The sequence below is a fragment of the Synchiropus splendidus genome, chromosome 3, assembly GCF_027744825.2.
Source record: "Synchiropus splendidus isolate RoL2022-P1 chromosome 3, RoL_Sspl_1.0, whole genome shotgun sequence".
NCBI classification, from domain to species: domain Eukaryota; kingdom Metazoa; phylum Chordata; class Actinopteri; order Syngnathiformes; family Callionymidae; genus Synchiropus; species Synchiropus splendidus.
The window spans coordinates 36,370,113-36,390,213 of NC_071336.1; the positions used below are offsets into that span (position 1 = coordinate 36,370,113).

General features: G+C 61.9%; 4 protein-coding genes across 13 annotated transcripts in view; 1 reads left to right on the plus strand and 3 right to left on the minus strand.

Moving 5' to 3' along the window:
- Positions 1-4,893, plus strand: part of sugct (succinyl-CoA:glutarate-CoA transferase) — a 6,025-nt gene extending 1,132 nt beyond the window's left edge. Inside the window, exons 4-13 of one of the 4 annotated variants that reach the window (XR_008414131.1) lie at positions 871-921; positions 1,205-1,325; positions 1,387-1,478; positions 1,546-1,698; positions 2,100-2,195; positions 2,257-2,328; positions 2,410-2,507; positions 2,575-4,125; positions 4,285-4,348; positions 4,411-4,478. Coding sequence is in view for 2 of the 4 variants with exons in the window: in XM_053859156.1 (XP_053715131.1) it covers positions 871-921; positions 1,205-1,325; positions 1,387-1,478; positions 1,546-1,698; positions 2,100-2,195; positions 2,257-2,328; positions 2,410-2,507; positions 2,575-2,677; positions 4,285-4,348; positions 4,411-4,574 (1,014 nt within the window). In the remaining 2 variants the exon portion in view is untranslated. Of the gene's footprint in view, positions 1-870; positions 922-1,204; positions 1,326-1,386; positions 1,479-1,545; positions 1,699-2,099; positions 2,196-2,256; positions 2,329-2,409; positions 2,508-2,574; positions 4,126-4,284; positions 4,349-4,410 lie in introns of all 4 variants that reach the window. The other 3 variants (XR_008414132.1, XM_053859156.1, XM_053859155.1) reach the window with 3 other exon arrangements.
- Positions 1,201-9,425, minus strand: inhbaa (inhibin subunit beta Aa). 2 transcript variants are annotated; one of them, XM_053859159.1, is made up of 3 exons: positions 9,136-9,425; positions 6,817-7,242; positions 1,201-6,198 (listed from the first exon to the last, which is right to left on the minus strand). In XM_053859159.1, the coding sequence occupies exons 2-3, from the start codon at positions 7,232-7,234 to the stop codon at positions 5,402-5,404; spliced, it is 1,215 nt and encodes a 404-aa protein (XP_053715134.1). In that variant the 5' UTR covers positions 7,235-7,242; positions 9,136-9,425; the 3' UTR covers positions 1,201-5,401. The 2 variants fall into 2 exon arrangements, with proteins under 2 accessions (XP_053715134.1, XP_053715133.1); XM_053859158.1 differs by lacking the exon at positions 9,136-9,425 and adding an exon at positions 7,449-9,125.
- Positions 9,426-10,249: 824 nt separating this feature from the next.
- On the minus strand, positions 10,250-15,019 carry eci2 (enoyl-CoA delta isomerase 2). The gene is made up of 11 exons (XM_053859161.1): positions 14,715-15,019; positions 14,471-14,520; positions 13,921-14,024; positions 13,762-13,860; positions 13,526-13,699; positions 13,356-13,428; positions 13,197-13,299; positions 13,010-13,130; positions 12,761-12,850; positions 10,600-10,743; positions 10,250-10,541 (listed from the first exon to the last, which is right to left on the minus strand). The coding sequence occupies exons 1-11, from the start codon at positions 14,762-14,764 to the stop codon at positions 10,386-10,388; spliced, it is 1,164 nt and encodes a 387-aa protein (XP_053715136.1). The 5' UTR covers positions 14,765-15,019; the 3' UTR covers positions 10,250-10,385.
- Positions 15,020-15,154: 135 nt separating this feature from the next.
- On the minus strand, positions 15,155-19,488 carry nub1 (negative regulator of ubiquitin-like proteins 1). 6 transcript variants are annotated; one of them, XM_053859127.1, is made up of 13 exons: positions 18,294-18,646; positions 17,672-17,847; positions 17,277-17,607; positions 17,072-17,215; positions 16,920-17,008; positions 16,721-16,827; positions 16,430-16,616; positions 16,265-16,372; positions 15,945-16,097; positions 15,723-15,869; positions 15,613-15,654; positions 15,399-15,555; positions 15,155-15,335 (listed from the first exon to the last, which is right to left on the minus strand). In XM_053859127.1, the coding sequence occupies exons 1-13, from the start codon at positions 18,301-18,303 to the stop codon at positions 15,208-15,210; spliced, it is 1,779 nt and encodes a 592-aa protein (XP_053715102.1). In that variant the 5' UTR covers positions 18,304-18,646; the 3' UTR covers positions 15,155-15,207. The 6 variants fall into 6 exon arrangements, with proteins under 6 accessions (XP_053715102.1, XP_053715099.1, XP_053715098.1 ...); XM_053859124.1 differs by lacking the exon at positions 18,294-18,646 and adding an exon at positions 18,656-19,488 and having other exon boundaries at positions 16,721-17,008; positions 17,072-17,210; positions 17,672-17,783; XM_053859123.1 differs by lacking the exon at positions 18,294-18,646 and adding an exon at positions 18,656-19,436 and having other exon boundaries at positions 16,721-17,008; positions 17,072-17,210.
- Between the last annotated feature and the right edge of the window lie 613 nt (positions 19,489-20,101).

The window sequence follows — 20,101 nt, forward strand, 5'->3', positions numbered from 1 at the left end:
TGACTCGTGTGTGTGTGTGACTCGTGTGTGTGTGACTTGTGAGTGTGTGACTTGTGTGTGTGTGAGTGACTCATGTGTGTGTGTGACTCGTGTGTGACTTGTGAGTGACTCGTGTGAGTGACTTGTGTGTGTGTCACTCGTGTGTGTATGACTTGTGTGTGTGACTTGTGTGTGTGTGTGAGTGACTCGTGTGAGTGACTTGTGTGAGTGTGACTCGTGTGAGTGACTCGTGTGTGTGTGTGACTTGTGAGTGTATGTGTGTGCGTGTGAGTGACTCGTGTGTGTGAGTGTGACTCGTGTGTGTGACTTGTGAGTGACTCGTGTGAGTGACTCGTGTGTGAGTGTGACTCGTGTGTGTGACTTGTGAGTGACTCGTGTGAGTGACTCATGTGTGTGAGTGTGACTCGTGTGTGTGACTTGTGAGTGACTCGTGTGAGTGACTTGTGTGTGTGTGTCACTCGTGTGTGTGTGTGACTTGTGTGTGTATGACTTGTGTGTGACTTGTGTGTGACTTGTGTGTGTGTGTGAGTGACTCGTGTGAGTGACTTGTGTGTGAGTGACTTGTGTGTGAGTGACTTGTGTGTGAGTGACTCGTGTGTGTGACTTGTGAGTGACTCGTGTGTGTGTGAGTGTGACTCGTGTGTGTGACTTGTGAGTGACTCATGTGAGTGACTCGTGTGTGTGTGAGTGTGACTCGTATGTGTGACTTGTGAGTGACTCGTGTGAGTGACTCGTGTGTGTGTGAGTGTGACTCGTGTGTGTGACTTGTGAGTGACTCATGTGAGTGACTCGTGTGTGTGAGTGTGACTCGTATGTGTGACTTGTGAGTGACTCGTGTGTGTGTGTGTCACTCGTGTGTGTGTGTCTCAGAGCATCGCCGTGGACCTGAAGAACCCCAGAGGAGCCCGGCTGGTGCAGCAGGTACGAGCTCTGGTGCGGCTGCGAGCGTGTCCCACTGGCCGCCGAGCGGTGACGTCACATACCGTCTCTTGTTTCTGTCATGTGACAGTGCGCCAGAGGAAATTGAACTCTAGGATTTCTAGGCCATTTCTGCCACCTGTGTAGCCTTTATTTCCACAGAAGACCCTGTTGGTCATCCTGTCACGTGACAGAATCAAGAGCCGGCATGTGACGTCGCCGCTCGGCGGCCGGTGGGACACGTTTGGCAGGTCCCCACAGAGGCTGACGCGTGGTCTCCTTGCAGCTGGCTGCAGAGTGTGACGTGCTGGTGGAGAACTTCCTCCCGGGGAAGCTGTCCCACCTGGGCCTGGGCTTCCAGCAGCTCCTGCACTCCAACCCCTCCCTCATCTACTGCTCCATCTCAGGTGAGGAGTCAGGCGCCTCCCCACGCCGGCCACTGGAGGTCAGCAGAGTGCGTGTGTGCAGGCTACGGTCAGAGCGGCCCGTGGGCCCAGTCGCCGGGTTACGACTCCATCGCCTCTGCCGTGTCGGGGATGATGTTCATCACTGGACCTGAGGTGGGTCAGGACCGGCTCCAGACCTCGGTACGGCCGGCGTGTCTCACATCCTCGTGTGGCGTCTCAGGGCGGCGAGCCCGTGCGCCCTGGCGTGGCCATGACAGACCTGGCCACCGGGCTGTTCGCCCACGGCAGCATCATGGCGGCGCTGCTGCAGCGCCACAGGAGCGGCGGCGGCGGCGGCGGCGTCCACATCGACTGCAACCTGCTGTCGTCTCAGGTGGGAGCCGCGTCTGTGCTGAGGTCCTGAGGGCCAGAACCTTCACTGTGTGATGCCACCGACCTCACTGACCTCTGTGTGTGACCCGACACGTCTCAGCTCACCACAGTCACAACATGTCACATGATAAGACGTCTATTACATGAAGATGATGGTGGTCTCTGTGAGGACCATGTTGGTTGCCCCTGCTCTGAATGATGTGGTTCTACTGGCTCACGTAGCTAACACACACACACACAAAGACGTCTGTCCCGCTCTCCTTGTGGGGCCCTGAAGCGAGCCGCCCGGAACACCTGGCCCAGGAGCCTGAACCAAAGTGGCAGCCAGTTGCTTGGAGGTTTGCCGCAGGTCCCTCAGGCTCCGCCTTGCTGAGCGATGGCGTCTGGTTCGTGTCCTGGCAGGTTTCCTGTCTGAGCCACATCGCGGCAAACTTCCTGAACGCCGGGAAGGAGGCGCAGCGCTGGGGCTCGGCCCACGAGAGCATCGTACCCTACCAGGTGCGCCGCCGCCGCCGCTCACCCGCCCGTCACCAGCCGCCCACCCGCCTTTGTCTTGCAGAGCTTCCCCACCAGAGACGGACACCTGGTGGTCGCTGCGGGGAATGACAAGCAGTTTGTCCGGCTGTGCCAAGTAGGTGCATGGCTCAGGCACCTGTCCGTCAAGACGCAGCTCCGCCTCCTCCCAGCATGTGTGTGTGTGTGTCCTCTGAAGGTTCTGCAGATGGAAGATCTGTCCCGGGACCCCGACTACACCAGCAACCACCTGAGGGTGGCCAATAGGAAGGAGCTGATCCGGACCCTGACGCAGAGGTGCCGCACGCACGCAGACGCAGCGCCCCCCGCTGGCCTCACCCTCCCTCCCTCCGTGTCCCGGCAGGTTTGTGCAGCAGACCACAGCCGAGTGGATCCGCGCTTTCCAAGGCTCCGGAGTTTCTGTCGGACCAATCAACAGCATGCAGCAGGTGTTTTCACACCCACAGGTACGTCTGCCTCTCTGTGACCTGTAATACCTGGGTCCCAGTCTGGTCCAGGTGAGCCGTGTGTTCAGGGGGAGTGGCCGGGGAAAGGGCCATGGCCAGGAGAGGAGGTCCTCACACTGTCCCCACCAGGATAGGAAAACCAAGGCGTGTGTGTGGCAGCGCCTCCTCCATATGGATGGAGTCATGGTCACTGTCACGGCTGTGTGTTTGTGAGTGAGTCACGTCTGTCGCGTCTTCACATCGCAGCTCGTGTGAGCCTTCTGTGAGGGCGGCGCCACGCGGCCACTCTGTCTCCAGACAGAGCTCCCAGACGTGAACACAAGCCACTCGGACCTGATCCCCGCTGGAGACCTGCGCTCTGACTCGGGGAACTCTCCGCGGGGGGTGAGCTTCTGGCCTCAGGCGACTGGGCGTTAGACGCTGGAAACAAGGTGTCCAGCGTGACTCCACACCAACATGATAGGTGCCGGGCAGTCAAGGGTCTGATGGCTGTCTGGGCGCACGACATGCTTCAGAACCAACTTCTCCGACTCCCACAACACTGAGGTGAGCAGCTTCAGCTGCAGGAGACTGGTGCTGGGGAACAGGAGCACAGTGCTCCGGGACTGGAGGTGTGTGCTGGGGTTTGATAGCTCAGGTGTTTTCTCCTTTATTAGGCTGATCAACACCTGATGTTACTGACAGACAGAGTTGCTTCAGTGGATCACGCTGCGCTCTACAGTCACTGTTCTCACTGCTGTGATCTGCAGCTGTCACTGCATGAGGAGGACAGTGAGGAGGAAAGGTTTTCTGAAGACCACCAGACCATTCATGGATCATCTCTGACGTCTGGATCTGGACTGACACCTTCTCCATCCTCAGTCATCTCTCTCACTGTGCTCAAGGTGTGGTGAGAGCAGCGTGGACCCATCCAGACGCGCCGCATTACGCAGCTAGTTTCTGCTGTTTCCTCGTAAAACCAACATGACCAGACTCTTTCATGTTTAGTTTTGGCTGTGAGACGCCACATTCTGTTCCCGCCGCGGCTCAGCTCCGTCACCCGTTCAGTTCTGAGGTGACCACGACTCATCATGTGTGACAGAGAAATGAGGAGGTCAAGGCCATGGTGGTAAACAGGTGGTTGTTGATGACAGACTCGGAGCGACCTGAGACAGAGCCTGTAGTGTGATCAGCCCCTGGGTCTGACGTGGCTCCAGATGATGCTCTGGTCCTGGTCCCAGTCAGGTGACAGGCGCTCGGCTCTTTTCACAGACGGAATGTGTTCGCATACTTTCCCATGGGGAGGGTGCCATGATGGGGGCGGGGTCTCCAGAACAACAGCTTCTATTTTTAGCAGTGGGATGTGAAAAACAAAACTAGGATCCCAGCTTGTTTTTCTCCCTTGATCTGATGACCTGTGACACACGCGCGGGCTTGTATCTCTGCCCTTGTGGGGACTCTCGAACCTGGTGAGAACGACCTTCACTCAACACTCAGGCTTGACCTTGTGGGGTCCGCACAAGTGGGCAAAGACAGGACACACACACACAGGGGTGACAGCAGATGGTCCTGGAGCACGCGGGTCTCCGAGTCGCAGGTGACCTGACCACACTGGGCTTGGTCCGCAGGTGCAGCACAACCAGCTGATCCAGCAGATGGAGCATCCCACCGCCGGCGCCATCCGCGTCCCAGGTAGGTGGCCACACCGTGGCGTCCGGGCCGGTCCCCGCTGAAGCCGGCCACTGTGGTTTCAGGTCCGGCCGTGCGCTACGGCGGCGCTCCGCCGGCCGAGCCGACGCCCCCTCCTCTGATTGGCCAACACACCGTGCAAGTGCTTCGGGAAGTGTTGTCTCACGACGATGACGTCATCGAGGAGCTGCTGCAGTCGGGCGTGGTGGCCCAGAACCCGCTCAGATGAGAGGAGCCAATAAACTTCCTGATCCCAGGGTCTCTGGCGTTCCTTTGATCTGTGACCCCGCCCCCAACATCTGGGAGGGTTCCGGAGTCGGCGTCTGGGCTCAGACGGACCATCTGAGCCGCGTGCGAGCCGCGTGTGAGCCGCGTGTGTGTGGGTGGACCCCGGAGAGACGCCGCACACACGCACACACGCACACGCACAGATGGCCTGCGAGGCTGTTGGTCGCCATGGTAACGCCTGCGCGCTCAGTCCAGCTCGTCACGTGACGTCATCACAACTGGCGCACACGTCAGACTCGGCTGAGGATCAGCTTTAATGGTGGAGCAGGAAACAATAAATAGGTTTTTTCAAGAGTCACAACACGCTGACACGAATATTTACAGGAGCAGAAGGCGCTTGAGCGCATCCACCGGGGCCTCGCAGACGGGTGGCGCCGCGTCTCTCCAGGCTGCGCGCGCTGCTCTTTGGTGAACTGCAACCAAAGACGCCACCACGGGACGGAAAGAGACGTGAGGAGGTCCAGCGGAGCCTCCCTGCGGAGGAGCAGTGACGTTTGTGCTTCTATCATGAATAAATAACCCCCGGGGCGCGTGAGCGGCGCCGGAGCCTCTGGAGCTGCGCGCGCGCGCGCGGCGGCAGCGACTCCCACACGGCGAGACGTGACGAAGGTTTGGTTCCAGCAGCTGAGCCTTTTCAAGTATTGAGTCTCACGCACGCGCTCGGGCGGAACTTCCTGTCGGTTGTAAAACGCAAAGCCGACTGTTGCATAGTCGAAGTACCGCTGCGTTTCCGCCGCCGGCCAGCAGGAGTCGCTGCTCCCGCGGTTCCTACGAGCAGCCGCACTCCTCCACGATCATGTTCTGAATGTCCTTCTTGATGATCTTCTGCTCCTCGTTGTAGTAGAGCATGGACATGGCGCGCAGGCGCGTGGGCACGCAGCAGGAGCGCACGTCCTGGAAGGGGCCGTAGCCCCGCAGGCGGTAGTGGTTGATGACCGTGGAGTGGAAGGAGAGCGAGGTGCCGCCCGCGCCGGCCACGTGGGCGGGACACTCGCCCTCGCAGTAGTTGGCGTGGTAGCCGGACGGCGCGATGATCCAGTCGCTCCAGCCGATGTCTTTGAAGTTGACGAAAAACTGCCTCTTGCAACAGACGCGCACCTGGGCGTCGCACTCCAGGCCGCGCCTGCGCCGCCGCCGCCGCGCCTCGCCGCCCTCCTCCTCCTCCTCCTCCTCCTGCCGCACGGCCACCATGAGGAAGGGCCGGTGCGAGTGCTGGCGCGCGGGCGCCAGCAGGAGCGGCGCGGCGCCCGCCTCGGCGCAGAGCGGGCAGGAGACTCGCAGGCTGAGGCGCGGGCGGGCGCCGCCGGCCGCCAGGGCGCCGCGCACCGCGGGGGTCAGCGGGAAGGTGTGCCAGCCGCTGCGCCGCGTGTCCACCTTCTTCTCCGCCAGGAACAGCTCCCCCTGGCGGCCGGCGGCGGCCCGGCGCTGCTGATACAGGCCGACGGAGACGCGCGCGCGGCTGCGCTCCGACTTGGACAGGCGCAGGAAGAGCCAGAGCTCGGCCTGCTGCACCACGGACGCGCCGTCGGCGGCCAGAGCGAAGTCCACCACGTCCGGGGAGTCGCCTGAAACACACGCAGCACAGGCAACGGGTCAAGCTCGCAGTGCCACCGACCGCACTGCCATGGAGACAAATATTTGGGAGAGGATGAAATGAGTCCCAGATGTTGGGGCCGGCGGACCAGCGCTCAGATCTTTGTTTGGTTGCAGAATCAGACGCGATGCGGCGAGACGTTCGCGTGGCTCGTCAATCTGTATCTGTTTACGATCCGCTGAGTCATCAAAGCGGCAGCGCGAGCGGAGTCCGGGTCCGGGTCCGAGTGCCGGGTGGAGGCTCGGCCACATGAAAGCGAGTCGTGGAATGTCCCTAATGATGTGTTCAATTCAGTTCAATTAGCCAAATTGTCTTCTGCTCGTGGGGGGGCGCCCGAGGAATGCGGCCCGGGACAGGCGGACATTGTGTCCGAGCTGCTGAACGGAGGGCGACGCTCGCCATCGCCCAGAATAATGAGCGCGCCACCGGGACGCATCGCTTCTCTCGAACAAAGCGCTCGAGCAGCTCGGGGCCGCGCGCTTCTCACACCGGGTCACGTCGCAGCGGGCCGCTGCCGCCCGTAGGGGGCGCAACAACAAAGGCGTCACCTGCTCGGCGGCGGCGAGCGACGCAGCCGCCGTGAACTCACCCGCCTCGGCGAAGGTGATGACCTCGCTGGTCTCTGGAGCCTCGCCGCCTCCGCCCCCGCGCGCCCCCCTCCGCTCCTCGGGGTCTCCGTCCATCAGCACGCTGCCGTCCTCGGCCACGTGGCCCACGTGCAGCTTGCGGATGGCGTTGAGAAGCGCGGCGCGCGGCACCGGCCGGGTGACGTTGGGCCGCTCCTGCAGGTGGAGCATGTTGAGGATGTGCCGCTTCACCGCCTCCACCACCTCCTGCTGCTGCTGCTGCTGCTGCGCCGCTGCCTCGTTCCTGCGGAGGCGAGCCACGGCGCAGGAGGCGCAGGGAGGCCCGGAGGTGTCGGCCTGGTGCGGGTGGATGGTCAGGGAGGCGCCGCAGGCCTGGACCAGCAGCAGGACGCCGCAACTCAGCAGCAGCAACACGGACATGCTGGATCCTGCAAGAGAGAGGAGCGGTGTCACCGGGAGGAGCAGGGACTCTGAGTCAGAGGACAAGAGGCTCCCGAGTCAGACAGGAGCAGAGGCTCTGAGTCAGAGAGGACGTGAGACTCCCGAGTCAGAGAGAAGAGGACCAGAGACTCCCGAGTCAGAGAGACTCCTGAGTCACAGAGGACCAGACTCCCGAGTCAGAGCGAAAACTGACCCGAGACGTGGAGTCAGAGACTGGAGCGCTGGGAAAGGCTCCACCACTCCACACAAGCCGGACCTGGCTCACTGAGCAGGGATGCAGATGCCTTCGCTGGTCCCACGGTGGGGACAGCAGCCAATAACAACAAAGGCACAGACACAGAGCAAAGCCATTCCAGGTTCACAGACATCAAAGACGACGTCCACACAGCATCAGCGCACGCTCGAAACAAACAAAGCAAAAGTGAAGAGAAAAACATCTGATGAAATGTCCGGACAGAATAACTACAGAACATAGGAGGAGCTACAGAGTAGATCATCACACGCATGTGACATATACATTATATACCTGACTCCCAGGCAGATGAGAGAGACAAGAGAGTGTGAGTCAGAGAGGAGAGAGATGACGAGTCAGAGAAGAGACAGAAGAGACTCCGAGTCAGAGAAAAGAGAGAAGAGACTCCGAGTCAAAGAAGAGAGAAATGACGAGTCAGAGAAGAGACAGAAGAGACTCCGAGTCAGAGAAAAGAGAGAAGAGACTCCAAGTCAGAGAAGAGAGAAATGACGAGTCGGAGAAGAGACAGAAGACAAGAGACACTGAGTCAGAGAAGAGAGAGAAGAGATGACGAGTCAGAGAAGAGACTCCGAGTCAGAGAAGAGAGAAATGACGAGTCAGAGAAGAGACAGAAGAGACTCCGAGTCAGAGAAGAGAGAAATGACGAGTCGGAGAAGAGACAGAAGACAAGAGACACTGAGTCAGAGAAGAGAGAGAAGAGACTCCGAGTCAGAGAAGAGAGAAATGACGAGTCGGAGAAGAGACAGAAGACAAGAGACACTGAGTCAGAGAAGAGAGAGAAGAGATGACGAGTCAGAGAAGAGAGAAATGACAAGTCAGAGAATAGAGAGAAGAGATGACGAGTCAGAGAAGAGACAGAAGACAAGAGACACTGAGTCAGAGAAGAGAGAAGACAAAAGAGTGTGAGTCAGAGAGGAGAGAGAAGAGACTCCGAGTCAGAGAAGAGACTCCGAGTCAGAGAGGAGAGACTCCGAGTCAGAGAAGAGACGACGAGTCAGAGAGAGAAGAGATTACGAGTCAGAGAGGAGAGAGAAGACAAGAGACGAGTCAGAGAATAGAGAAGACAAGAGATGACGAGTCAGAGAAGAGACAGAAGACAAGAGACACTGAGTCAGAGAAGAGAGAAGACAAGAGACGACAAGTCTGAGAGGAGATAGAAGAGACTCCGAGTCAGAGAATAGACGACGAGTCAGAGAAGAGAGAGAAGAGACTCCGAGTCAGAGAAGAGATGACGAGTCAGAGAAGAGACAGACGACAAGAGACACTGAGTCTGAGAGGACCCAAGATGACGAGTCAGAGAAGAGAGAAGACAAGAGACGACGAGTCTGAGAGGAGAGAGAAGAGACTCCGAGTCAGAGAAGAGACTCCGAGTCAGAGAAGAGAGAAGACAAGAGACGACGAGTCTGAGAGGAGAGAGAAGAGACTCCGAGTCAGAGAAGAGAGAAGACAAGAGACGACGAGTCTGAGAGGAGAGAGAAGAGACTCCGAGTCAGAGAAGAGAGAAGACAAGAGACGACGAGTCTGAGAGGACCTGAGTCAGAGAGGAAAGAGAAGAGACGACGAGTCAGAGAGGAGAGGAGCGGAGAGTCTGAAGGCGGAAGTGTTGCAGCAGCGGGGACCAACAGACCTGTGTGGTGGCGTGGTCACCTCTCGTGGCCCTGGTGTGTCTCCTCAGCCGGAGCCTCCTCTCCAGCAGTTATAGGGCTCCATCCCTCCCTCTCTGGCTGACTCCTCCTCTCTGACTCCAACTTTCTCTCTCTGTCTCTCTGCTGCACGACTCTGGGCCCAGCAGCGAGTCAGACTCAGGGAAGAGACTGGGCTCTGCTCTGTCGGGCTCCAGACACACACACTTGTCCGTCCCGTCTCTCTCTCTCTCCAGCCGTCTGCCTGTCTCTCCGCCAGTCTCTCACCTCCCCCCCCCCCCCCCTCCTCCTCCTCCTGGTGTGGAGGTCCAGACTGTGACGAGTTCTTCAGTCTGGTTCTGTTTAGACTCCGTCTCCTGGTGACATCACTCTCCCTGTGACGCGGGTCCTGCTGGTTCAGAAGGTCCGAGCCCCGAGTGTGTGTGAGTGTGTGTGTGTTATGGTGCGAGTCACGCAGAGGAAGTGGAGAACTTTCATCAGACGTCTGGCTGCTCCTGCCATGACGTGTGTGTGTGTGTGTGTGTGTGTGTGTGGTCTGGAGCTTAAAATCCAGGTCGGAACATTTTGCAAAATTTAAATATGTGATTCCATAAAGTGTGATGAAACTTTAATCTTTCTACGACGAGACGCTGCAGGTCGACTGAGTCCAGACTGAGGCCCCCCCTCCTCCCCCCGGAGACAGAACTTGCTGAACTTTGACCTGCTCCTCCCAGATTGCGCCGTGGCTCATTAGAAGTCGGCTCCTCGTTCGTCACGCCGGAAGCGAAATGTCAAGTGAGGACACGATCGAAGGCGAGGATCGAAGAGAGTCCTGGAATGATCTCACCACTGCTGCTGCATGTCAATGTGGACCAGCGCAGGACCAGGTGAGGTGAGGTGAGGGGGAGTCAAGGAGGAGTCAGAGCTGCGAGGCATGTCTGAGCCAGCACGGAGCTGTCCCGCACCAGACTGGGGGGTTTTCTGGCATCAGGGCAGGTGCAGGTGGGCACTCTTGAGAGGACCACAGAGCATGAGTCAGAGTCCGAGAGAGAGCAGACCACAGAGTGGCTGGGGCCCAGCCGCCGCAGGTCTGCTGATGCACGCCACAAAGGAACCACGTTGTGGTTTTTATCAACAATTTATTGTGCTGGCAGAGGAGGTCAGAGGTCACGTGTCGCCGCTGAAGCTCCACCCCCTTCTGCCGACATCCGGCCGCATCTGTTCCCAGGGACGGCATCGCGGCGTGGCCTCACCACTAGAGTTTGGCTTTCTTCTGGAAGAAGCTCATGACGGCGGCGACGCACTCGTCCGACGTCCAGCGCTCCCTCAGCAGCGCCACCTCCTGGTCGTTGACGTGGTGGAGGCGCTGGCGATCGGCCGAGCGAATCAGCTGCTTGGACAGTTTCAGCGACTGCGAGAGCGAGAGGCGTCAGGACCTGGGGGCGGCGGCGCCCCGGGGCTCCACTTACGTCGGGCGGCAGCTGGGCCAGGCCTCGCAGGCGACTCCACACCTCGGACTGGAAGCTGCGGTCCGGGAAGACCTCGGTGACCAGGCCCAGTTGGCAGGCCTGCGCCGCCGTCAGCTTCTTGTTGAAGAGCAGCATCTCGCAGGCCTGAGAGGACACACACACACACACACAGCAGGTCACATGACCACCTGCGGGGCGCCACGGACCTGGGCTGAGGATGGGTGAGGGCCAGCGACAGCGCGAGGGCGAGCGAGAGAGGGAGGGCGAGCGAGAGTGGGAGGGCGAGCGACAGTGCGAGGGCGAGCGACAGTGCGAGGGCGAGCGACAGTGCGAGGGCGAGCGACAGTGCGAGGGCGAGCGAGAGAGGGAGGGCGAGCGACAGTGCGAGGGCGAGCGAGAGAGTGCGAGCGAGAGAGGGAGGGAGGGCGAGCGAGAGTGGGAGGGCGAGCGAGAGTGGGAGGGCGAGCGAGAGAGGGAGGGCGAGCAACAGTGCGAGGGCGAGCGACAGTGCGAGGGTGAGCGACAGTGCGAGGGCGAGCGAGAGAGGGAGGGCGAGCAACAGTGCGAGGGCGAGCGAGAGTGCGAGGGCGAGCGACAGTGCGAGGGCGAGCGAGAGAGTGCGAGGGCGAGCGAGAGAGTGCGAGGGCGAGCGACAGTGCGAGGGCGAGCGAGAGAGGGAGGGCGAGCGAGAGAGGGAGGGCGAGCGACAGTGCGAGGGCGAGCGAGAGAGGGAGGGAGGGCGAGCGACAGTGCGAGGGCGAGCGAGAGAGTGCGAGGGCGAGCGAGAGAGTGCGAGGGCGAGCGACAGCGCGAGGGCGAGCGAGAGAGGGAGGGCGAGCAACAGTGCGAGGGCGAGCGAGAGAGTGCGAGGGCGAGCGAGAAAGTGCGAGGGCGAGCGACAGTGCGAGGGCGAGCGAGAGAGGGAGGGCGAGCGAGAGAGGGAGGGCGAGCAACAGTGCGAGGGCGAGCGAGAGAGGGAGGGCGAGAGAGTGCGAGGGCGAGCGACAGTGCGAGGGCGAGCGAGAGAGTGCGAGGGCGAGCGAGAGAGGGAGGGCGAGCAACAGTGCGAGGGCGAGCGAGAGAGCGAGGGCGAGCGAGAGAGGGAGGGCGAGCGACAGCGCGTGGGCGAGCGACAGCGCGAGGGTGAGCGACAGTGCGAGGGCGAGCGAGAGAGGGAGGGCGAGCGACAGTGCGAGGGCGAGCAAGAGAGAGCGAGGGCGAGCGAGAGAGAGCGAGGGCGAGCGACAGTGCGAGGGCGAGCGAGAGAGGGAGGGCGAGCGACAGCGCGAGGGCGAGCGACAGTGCGAGGGCGAGCGAGAGAGGGAGGGCGAGCGAGAGAGAGCGAGGGCGAGCGAGAGAGAGCGAGGGCGAGCGACAGCGCGAGGGCCAGCGAGAGAGAGCCAGGGCCAGCGACAGCGCGAGGGCCAGCGAGGGCGAGCGAGAGAGAGCGAGGGCGAGCGACAGTGCGAGGGCGAGCGAGAGAGGGAGGGCGAGCGACAGCGCGAGGGCGAGCGACAGTGCGAGGGCGAGCGAGAGAGGGAGGGCGAGCAAGAGAGAGCGAGGGCGAGCGAGAGAGAGCGAGGGCGAGCGACAGCGCGAGGGCGAGTGAGAGAGAGCGACAGCGCGAGGGCCAGCGAGAGAGAGCCAGGGCCAGCGACAGCGCGAGGGCCAGCGAGAGAGAGCCAGGGCGAGCGACAGCGCGAGGGCGAGTGAGAGAGAGCGACAGCGCGAGGGCCAGCGACAGCGCGAGGGCCAGCGAGAGAGAGCCAGGGCGAGCGAGAGAGAGCCAGGGCGAGCGAGAGAGAGCCAGGGCCAGCGAGAGAGAGCCAGGGCCAGCGAGAGAGAGCCAGGGCGAGCGACAGCGCGAGGGCCTGCCAGTCTCACGAGAGACAGATCCAGGAGGTCCATCAGATGTTTGAGGTCGGTTGGAGGTGAAGCTTCACTCCACTTCACACGTGTCTCTTCCTCAGGTCACTGATTCGAACGGGTTACCGCGGTCACCGAGCGCCAAGTCGCCAGTTGAAATTCTATTTCACGAGTGATTCTTTTCTACCACGCGGAACACGTCGCCTTGACTTGATGGTTGACGCGTGTCAGGAAGCGCCACGCTGTCTCCAGGGGGCGCGCTCAGCGCGTGGGAGCTGCGGGGGGCGGAGCCTACCTTGGCGTGGCCCATCAGTCTCGGGAAGGTGTAGGAGGAGCAGCCCTCCGGACTCTGACCCAGCTGAGTGAAGGGCGTGTGGAAGGTGGCCTGCAACACACACACACACACACACACACACACACACACAGGAGCACGTGTGGCCTGGTGAGCTCCCACTTCAGGGAAAACACCTCCTTGTGGGGACCATCTGGCACATAACTGGTTCAGGTGCGGTCCCCACAAGGAGAGCGAGACAGGCGTGCGTACCCTCTCGGTGGCGTAGACCAGGTCGAAGAGGCCCAGCACGGTGACGGCGATGCCCACAGCAGGACCGTTGACCACAGCCACCAGAGGCTTGGGGAAGTCGATGTAGGCCTGGACGTACTTCCTGTGGAGACACAGCCCGCGTCACCATGGAAACGGCGGGGGGCAACCGGCTCCTGTCTGCAGCCACCTGAGCAGGCTCCGCCCCTCCTCCGCCATCTGCGTCATGCCGCCCTCAGGGATCCTGGTGAAGTTGCTGAGGTCGTTGCCGCTGCAGTAATAGTCGCCGCTGCCTGGAGAGAGAGAGCGGGGGTGAGAGGCGGCGGCGGCGGCGGCGGGCGGGACGCACCGGTGATGACTGTGAGGACCGACTCCTCCTCGGTGGAGGCTTGCTCCAGAGCAGCCATGAGCTCCAGGTACATCTGAAACACACACACACACACACACAGGCTAGTGCCGCCCTCCTTGTGGGGACCACTCCCCCTGAACACACACACACGGGTCCTCACAAGGACGCACCTCGTTGGTCAGGGCGTTCTTCTTGGACGGCCGGTTCAGGGTGATGGTGGTGATGTTGTTCTCCGTGGAGACCAGCAGCGTCTGGTACGTGCTGGCGCCAGCGGGAGGCGCCGCCACTCTCTCGGCCTCCGCCAGAGAGCCAATCAGGTCGCAGTACTGCTGCCGCGCCTCCTCCTGTCACATGAGCCGCGTCTCAGCAGGAAGTGCGGGAGCTCCGACCGGCCGCTCTCGCTCACCTGAGAGGTGGTGCCCAGGGAGGACCAGGCGTCCCACTTGGCCTTGCCCACCAAGTCCAGCATCCCGGGTCTGGGAGTGTTGCAGGGACCTTGCGTGGCCTGCAGAGGGAGACAGAGTCAGCCAGCCAGCGTTGGCTCGGGCCGCTGCAGCGCCCCCACCTGTTTGAAGAGAGCGTAGATCTTCAGCTTGACCGCGTTGCTCTGGTCCGTCTTCAGCGCGGCCAGCTGCACCTTGGCTCGGTCGAACTGCTCCGGCGTCGCGCCTGAACACACCTGCCGTCACTGACTGGCCTGCGAGTGACCGCACTGGGAGTCCGGTCCGGCGAGCGAGTCAGAGAAACCTCCTCCCAGGCAGCTGCTGTGCGGGCTCACTGCAAGCCCTGGACTGGACTTCCTGTTCCTCCTCAGGAAGTCCAGTCCACGGTTTGCAGCGGTCTGAGAGGCGCAGGGCGTGGCCTCTCTCCAGCCAGTCCGGGGTCCCGCTCGCAATGAACCAATGTGAAAGCGTCAGAGGTGCACGCGAGTGTTGAGGAGCGCGGTGTCGACTGAGGTCAGGGTTCACGGCTCTGTGGCCTGACACTGACCCCTGGCGGCCTCCTCCCGTCACTGCACAGTAACGGAGGAGTTTCGACACACATCCCGAGTCCGACCGCGCGGATCGGCGCACAGACCGACATGGCGACTGGACCGCGCTCGGGCGCTCACTCACCCGTCCTGGCGGCTGCTGCGGTGTGGAGCCTCAGGAGCGGAGCTCGGTAGCTGCCGGGACACAGAACACCAGAGGTCAGAACCGCTGTCACGTGACCTCGCGGCATGCCCTGCACCTCTGGACGCGGTGTCGGCGACAGTTCACTTCTGGTGCGTGTTGCTCTGGTTCAGCCTCTGGAGTCTGGACCGAGTGAACAGAGCACGCAGAAGGCCGACCTGAACCCTGGCCCCCGGGCGGAACTCACCGGGTCACTCGGAAGAGTTTCCCCGCGGCGCACTGCAGTGTCCCGGACATCACGGAGCTGGAGCTGGAGCTGGAGCTGGCGCTGGCGGACGGAACTTCCGCTTCGATCTTCTTCGTCTGGGACTCAGGAGTCAGAGTTGCTCGTCAGCGCCACCCGCCGTGTCCGCGTGGACCCGCGGCGCCTGCACAGCCTCCGGCCACGCGCTCGAATTTCAGGCGGTGAGCGGCGTTCACTTCGTGTTTGGAGTGGACACACCAAATGAAGGGAGACCCTGTCCTTCAAACACGCGCATGAACGGCGATGGATGCGCAGCGGTCACGTGCTGACCTGCGGTTCCCTGGCGAGTCGGCTGACTCCAGCAGGTGGCGCTCACGCGCACCACGGTGCCGCAGGTGGGAGGACGCTGGCCGCGGGCAGGTGAACAAAGAGCCAGGACGACGTCTGTCCACAAACTGTGTATTGTTTACAGCGACGCGCCGTGGCCTGTTCTCCTCTACTCGCCGCCCAGGTGCTTCCTCAGCGAGGTCATCAGCTCGCGCTCCTCCTCCAGCGTCTCGTCCAGGTGCTCGTCCTCGTGGTGGCAGATGTCCTCCAGCACCTGGCTGACCAGCGCCGCCTCCTCTGCCCGCGACAGAGGCCCATGGCAGTGAGAGGCCCACGTTAGCGGCCAGACCCGCTGCTCACCTGACGTGCTGGAGGAGGGGCTGGACTCCTCAGTGGAGGACCCGGAGGAGACCACGGCCTGCTCGTCCAGCAGCAGCTGGGTGGCTGCCTGGAGATCTCCGGCCGCCAGGCGCAGCGCCGCCTCCGCCGCGCTGCTGTCGAAGCCCAGGTAGAGAAGCTGCGGAGACATGGCGCTCAGGGCTGCGGTGGAGCACAGGTCAGAGGTCAGGCTCACCTGCTCCAGCGAGCCGGGACTGACGCTCGGCGAGGACAGGATCTGCAGAGGCAGAGTTGATTTTGAGGGTCGCGGCCTGAGACCATGCTCCTGCTGCGCCCTCATCAGACCTGGTAGGCGCGGTCGGCGTCGCCCTCACTCTGGTCCAGCGCTCGGCTCACGTCTCGTGAGGAAAAGCCGAGCTCCATCAGAGACGCCGTCATCCTGGACCTGATGGTTTTGTTGAGCCGCTCCTTCCTCTTCAGCTCCTCCTTCTCCTGAGCCCCGGGACACACGCCTTCATGAGTAAGTGTGAGAGCGAGCGTGCGTGTGGGCGTGAGCGAGCGCGAGACCTCTCTCCGGCGAGTGATGTGGGCGGCGGCCTCTGCCACCTCGCCCTGACACGCCCGCAGTCCCAGCCGAGCCTCTCGCTCCGTGAAGCCCAGCGACATCAGCTGACACAGCTTCTCCGGGTCCACACACACGCGCAGGTACAGGGACTCGGCCTGGCGGCGGCACAGAGCCCGGGTTACACTCACACTCACGGTGTGCGCGCGACCGCGTCCTATCTTGGTGAGGGCTCCAACGTCAGAATGACTGGGGCCTGGAGTCTGGTTGGGGTGAGCCAGGGTCCTCACTAAGATAGGAAGACAAGCCTGTGAGTGTGCGTCACCGTGCGCAGGTGGCTGCGTGCCGCTCCATCTTCTCCCTGGACGTAGCAGAGCAGGCACTGCAGCAAGTGGAGACGGACAAACAGAACCTCCTCTCCGCCAGTGTTGCCCTGAGAGCAGCCACACTGTTAGCTGCCGGCGGCGCCCCGCCGCGGGGAGCCACAGACCTTGATCCTCTGCAGCCTCTGCTGCTCGGCACCGTAGCTCCGTCTGAAGCTCTCCTCCGCCCTCTGCAGGCGGCCGCGGGCGTCCTCCAGGCAGCTGAGCGCCTCCAGGCCGCGGTAACACCAGACGATGTCCAGCTGCAGCAGCCCAGAGTTGTCCACCGAGAGCAGGAGCTGCGAGCGGCAGGCGCTGGGCAGAGGAGGCCAGAGGGCGGGTCACTCGCGGGCCGTCAGTACCCTCGTCACAGCAGCATCACACGGAGGTCGTGACCCCAGCGTTTGAGCGGCGCTGACCTGAAGTGGGCGTCGGCCTGCAGCAGGTGAGCCAGAGCGTGTTCATACTGCCTCCTCTTCATCAGAGAGCGACCTTTCTCGTGGAGGCTCATGGCCAGGGTCAGGGCCTGCGCACGCACACACACGCAGGCAGACACACACACAGACAGAAGGGTCGCTGGACAGAAGCACACCACGCGCTGCGGCGAGGGAACACCACCTTCCTCTCCGACTCGGGGATCTTCAGCACGTTGCCCTTCTGATCGGCCACCTGCAGGAAGGGGCTGCTCTCCTGCTCCTGGCTCCCATCTGCAAGAGCCGGAGCGCAGTGGTGCACGCAGCCCTGGTGAGCCAGAGGGGGCGGGGCCTCACCTCGCTCCGACAGGATCTGGAAGCCCCTCAGGGACCGCTGCACGCTCTGCTCCTCCTCCTGCTGCTGCTGCTCCTGGTCCTCGCTCAGCTTCAGCACCATGATGCGGCTGTGGTTCTTCACGCCCTGCTGCTCCAGGAGCTGGTCTGAGACACCAAGGTGGTGAGAAGGGCCGCGCACACCTCAGCGTGTCGAGGGGCCTCGCACCTGCGCACAGACTCCTCCCGCTCAGGATGAGCTTGACCTTCTTCAAGCCCCACTCCTCTGCCATCCTGTCCATCAGCACCTGGACAGGAACATCCAGCCGAGTCTCCAGGAAGGTCTTCCGCCGCTGATCCTTGCTGCACGCAGCCACGGGAGAGCACGCCACCTGCTGGGCGTCTCTCGGCAGCAGCAGCTCCAGCGTGGCCACGCTGGTCTCTCGGAACATCTTGTTGCCTCGGCCCCTGTGGACTGACTGCGCTCGGATGCGCTCCAGAACCTCGGCCAGCTCCGGGGCCGGCAGGTCCAGCAGCGGGGCAAAGACCTGGGCCAGCTCCTGGAAGGAGCCCGCAGCCGTCAGCAGGGCCGCCTGTCAGCTCACGTGACAGTGCCAAACCCACCTGCACGTCCTCCGGACTGGGCTGCTGGTTGCGGGTGTAGGGCGGGTTCCACAGCTGGACCTTCTGCTGCTTCAGCAGCTTCTTCACCTTGGCCTCCGTGTTCCTCTGCATCCTGGACAGGACGGGAGCGCCGGCGTCAGGGCGGAGGTGCTCACTGGTTCCGGCTGGTTCCGCTTCTGTTGACGGGGAGGCGATGGGTCTGAAGTCGCGCTGACTGACGACAAACCCTCTCGACTACTGACGGGCGCGAGCGGTGACGCCGCTGTCAGCAAGCCTCAACAGTCGTCACGTGACGACAACAAACCCGTCCGCCCTCGTCGCAGACCACACCACCGGACCCTGGTCGACGACTCGGGCCACCGACACCGACACCGGTTTGAATTCTGATTTCCGTCTCCGGGTCTGTTGACACCGCTGACGGCGAGGTCAGAGCGATGTACTTCCGGGTGACGACATGGGACGTCGGGCGGTGTCACCCGATCCAGGCAGCGGGCCACACCGGGAGCCGGGCGAACGTTCCCGCCTCCAAGACGTTTTTAACAGTTTCCCGTCGACAACATGGCAAGCTTTTATTTTGACATGAGCGCGCCGACCCGGATGTGACAGTGGTTCTGTTGTTTACCTTGCGCCATGGAGCACGACGACTCACGAGCTGTCCTCGAGCCTCCGAACCGAACTCTGCTGCCGCGTCAGTGAGGTCAGACGCGGGCGGCGGGGATGGCGAGACAAAGACGCCGTGACGTCATCGGTCACTTCCGCTCCAAGTTTGGAGTTTTTTTTTTCCTGTCACTTTTCAAACAATGGTCGGGGTCGACATGAGTCGACAGTTTTACGACGCGACCTGAGACCACGTACGTCCATCGGTCGTCCCGGAAACTCCACATGACACCGGAGTGTGTCCCAACAGTGACGCGCGACTCTGACGGAGCCATACAAACACGCTCTGAAGGCACCAGGAGCAGATTCCCGACCACTCGCGCTTACCTTTCAAGAAACCTCCGCCTTAAAACGGTATTTCTGCCTCAGTTATTTGGTCCGTGCGCAACAGCACTCCCGCCCCGGCGACGTCCGCACATGCGCGGTGACTCTGTGTTGCTGTGAGCTCTCCCGGCCACCGTATCGTTGCACCTCTTCAGGACCTGTATGTCTGCAGGAGCCAGAGACGTGACCCTTCTCACCCTGGACATGCACTGTCTGTCCCTCTTCCCTCTGGCAGGAGGCTGCGGTCCATCCAGACCACAACCTCCCGTCAGAGGAACAGCTTCTTCCCCTCGGCCCTCAGACGGTTTATTATTATTTTAATGTAATTATTTATTTACTTTTTGACTGCATGTTATTCCAAAACACCTTCCTGGTTTGTGGGCTCCCCACTGACCATGGCAATACATTTGATTCTGATTGTGACGCGCGGGTTTCACTTTCTCCCCTTCCTCTCTTGTCCCGTGTGCGCTGCCCGGGACCAGGTTACCGAGTCCGTCACAGGCCACTGACGTCAGGGGTCTTCGGTGCGTCCGGCCTCGTGTGGTCAGGTCGTCACCTCCTCCCTCTTCCCGGTCGCGCGCGCTCGGACGATTGAACGTCAAACACACGAGTTCAGCTCAGATGAGCGGTGAACGGCCGCGGAAATGGCCAGACGTCACGATGTCGTCATCGTCACCGGGCCATGATCAAAGGTGCGATGACGTCACTGCGTGTGGCCCGTGGTCGCTTCCATCCTTGAAACGTTATAAAAACAGAGTTGCCCAGCTCGTCCTGGCAGGTGACCCAATATGAGATACTGGTCCTCCTGGTCCGCCCAGAACTTGTTCACCTGGACCAGGAAGAAGACGCACAAGCTGCTCAGCATGGCCAGAGAGCACAGCCCGCTGAGCGCGCAGCACCAGGAGCTCCTGCGGAGCCTGCCCTCCCGCTGCGTGCGCGACCTGAGGGAGCTCAAGGACAGTGGGCAGAGGCGGCGCGAGGAGGTGATGAGGATGCTGAAGGTGGAGGTGAAGCAGCGGCTGGAGCAGCGCAGGAGCCGCGCCGCCATGAAGAGGGCCGCTCGCGCCGCGGCGGCTCCGAGCTGCGCCTGCAGGGGGCAGTGCAGGGAGCTGTGTCGCTGCTACGTGCGCGGTCTGCTGGAGGTCAGCACCTACATCGGCATCATCGCCGCCATCCTGCTCACGGTCAAACTCCTGAAGGAATGACGTCGCCACGATGTCACTCTGCAGCCGCCGGAAAGGCGGTGACGTCACGCCCACGACAGCAGCCACCTCCTTGGCTCAGGAGGGAGCAGCGGGCTGGAGCTCGATGACATCACCAGACTGTGCTTATAAATGAGGACAGCAGCAGCCTGGCGGCCGCTCAGGATGGACTGGTCCAGAGAGGAGGCGCTGAAGAGGCACGTGGAGGAGCTCCTGGCTCTGCTCCAGGTGTCCCTGCAGGAGCTGC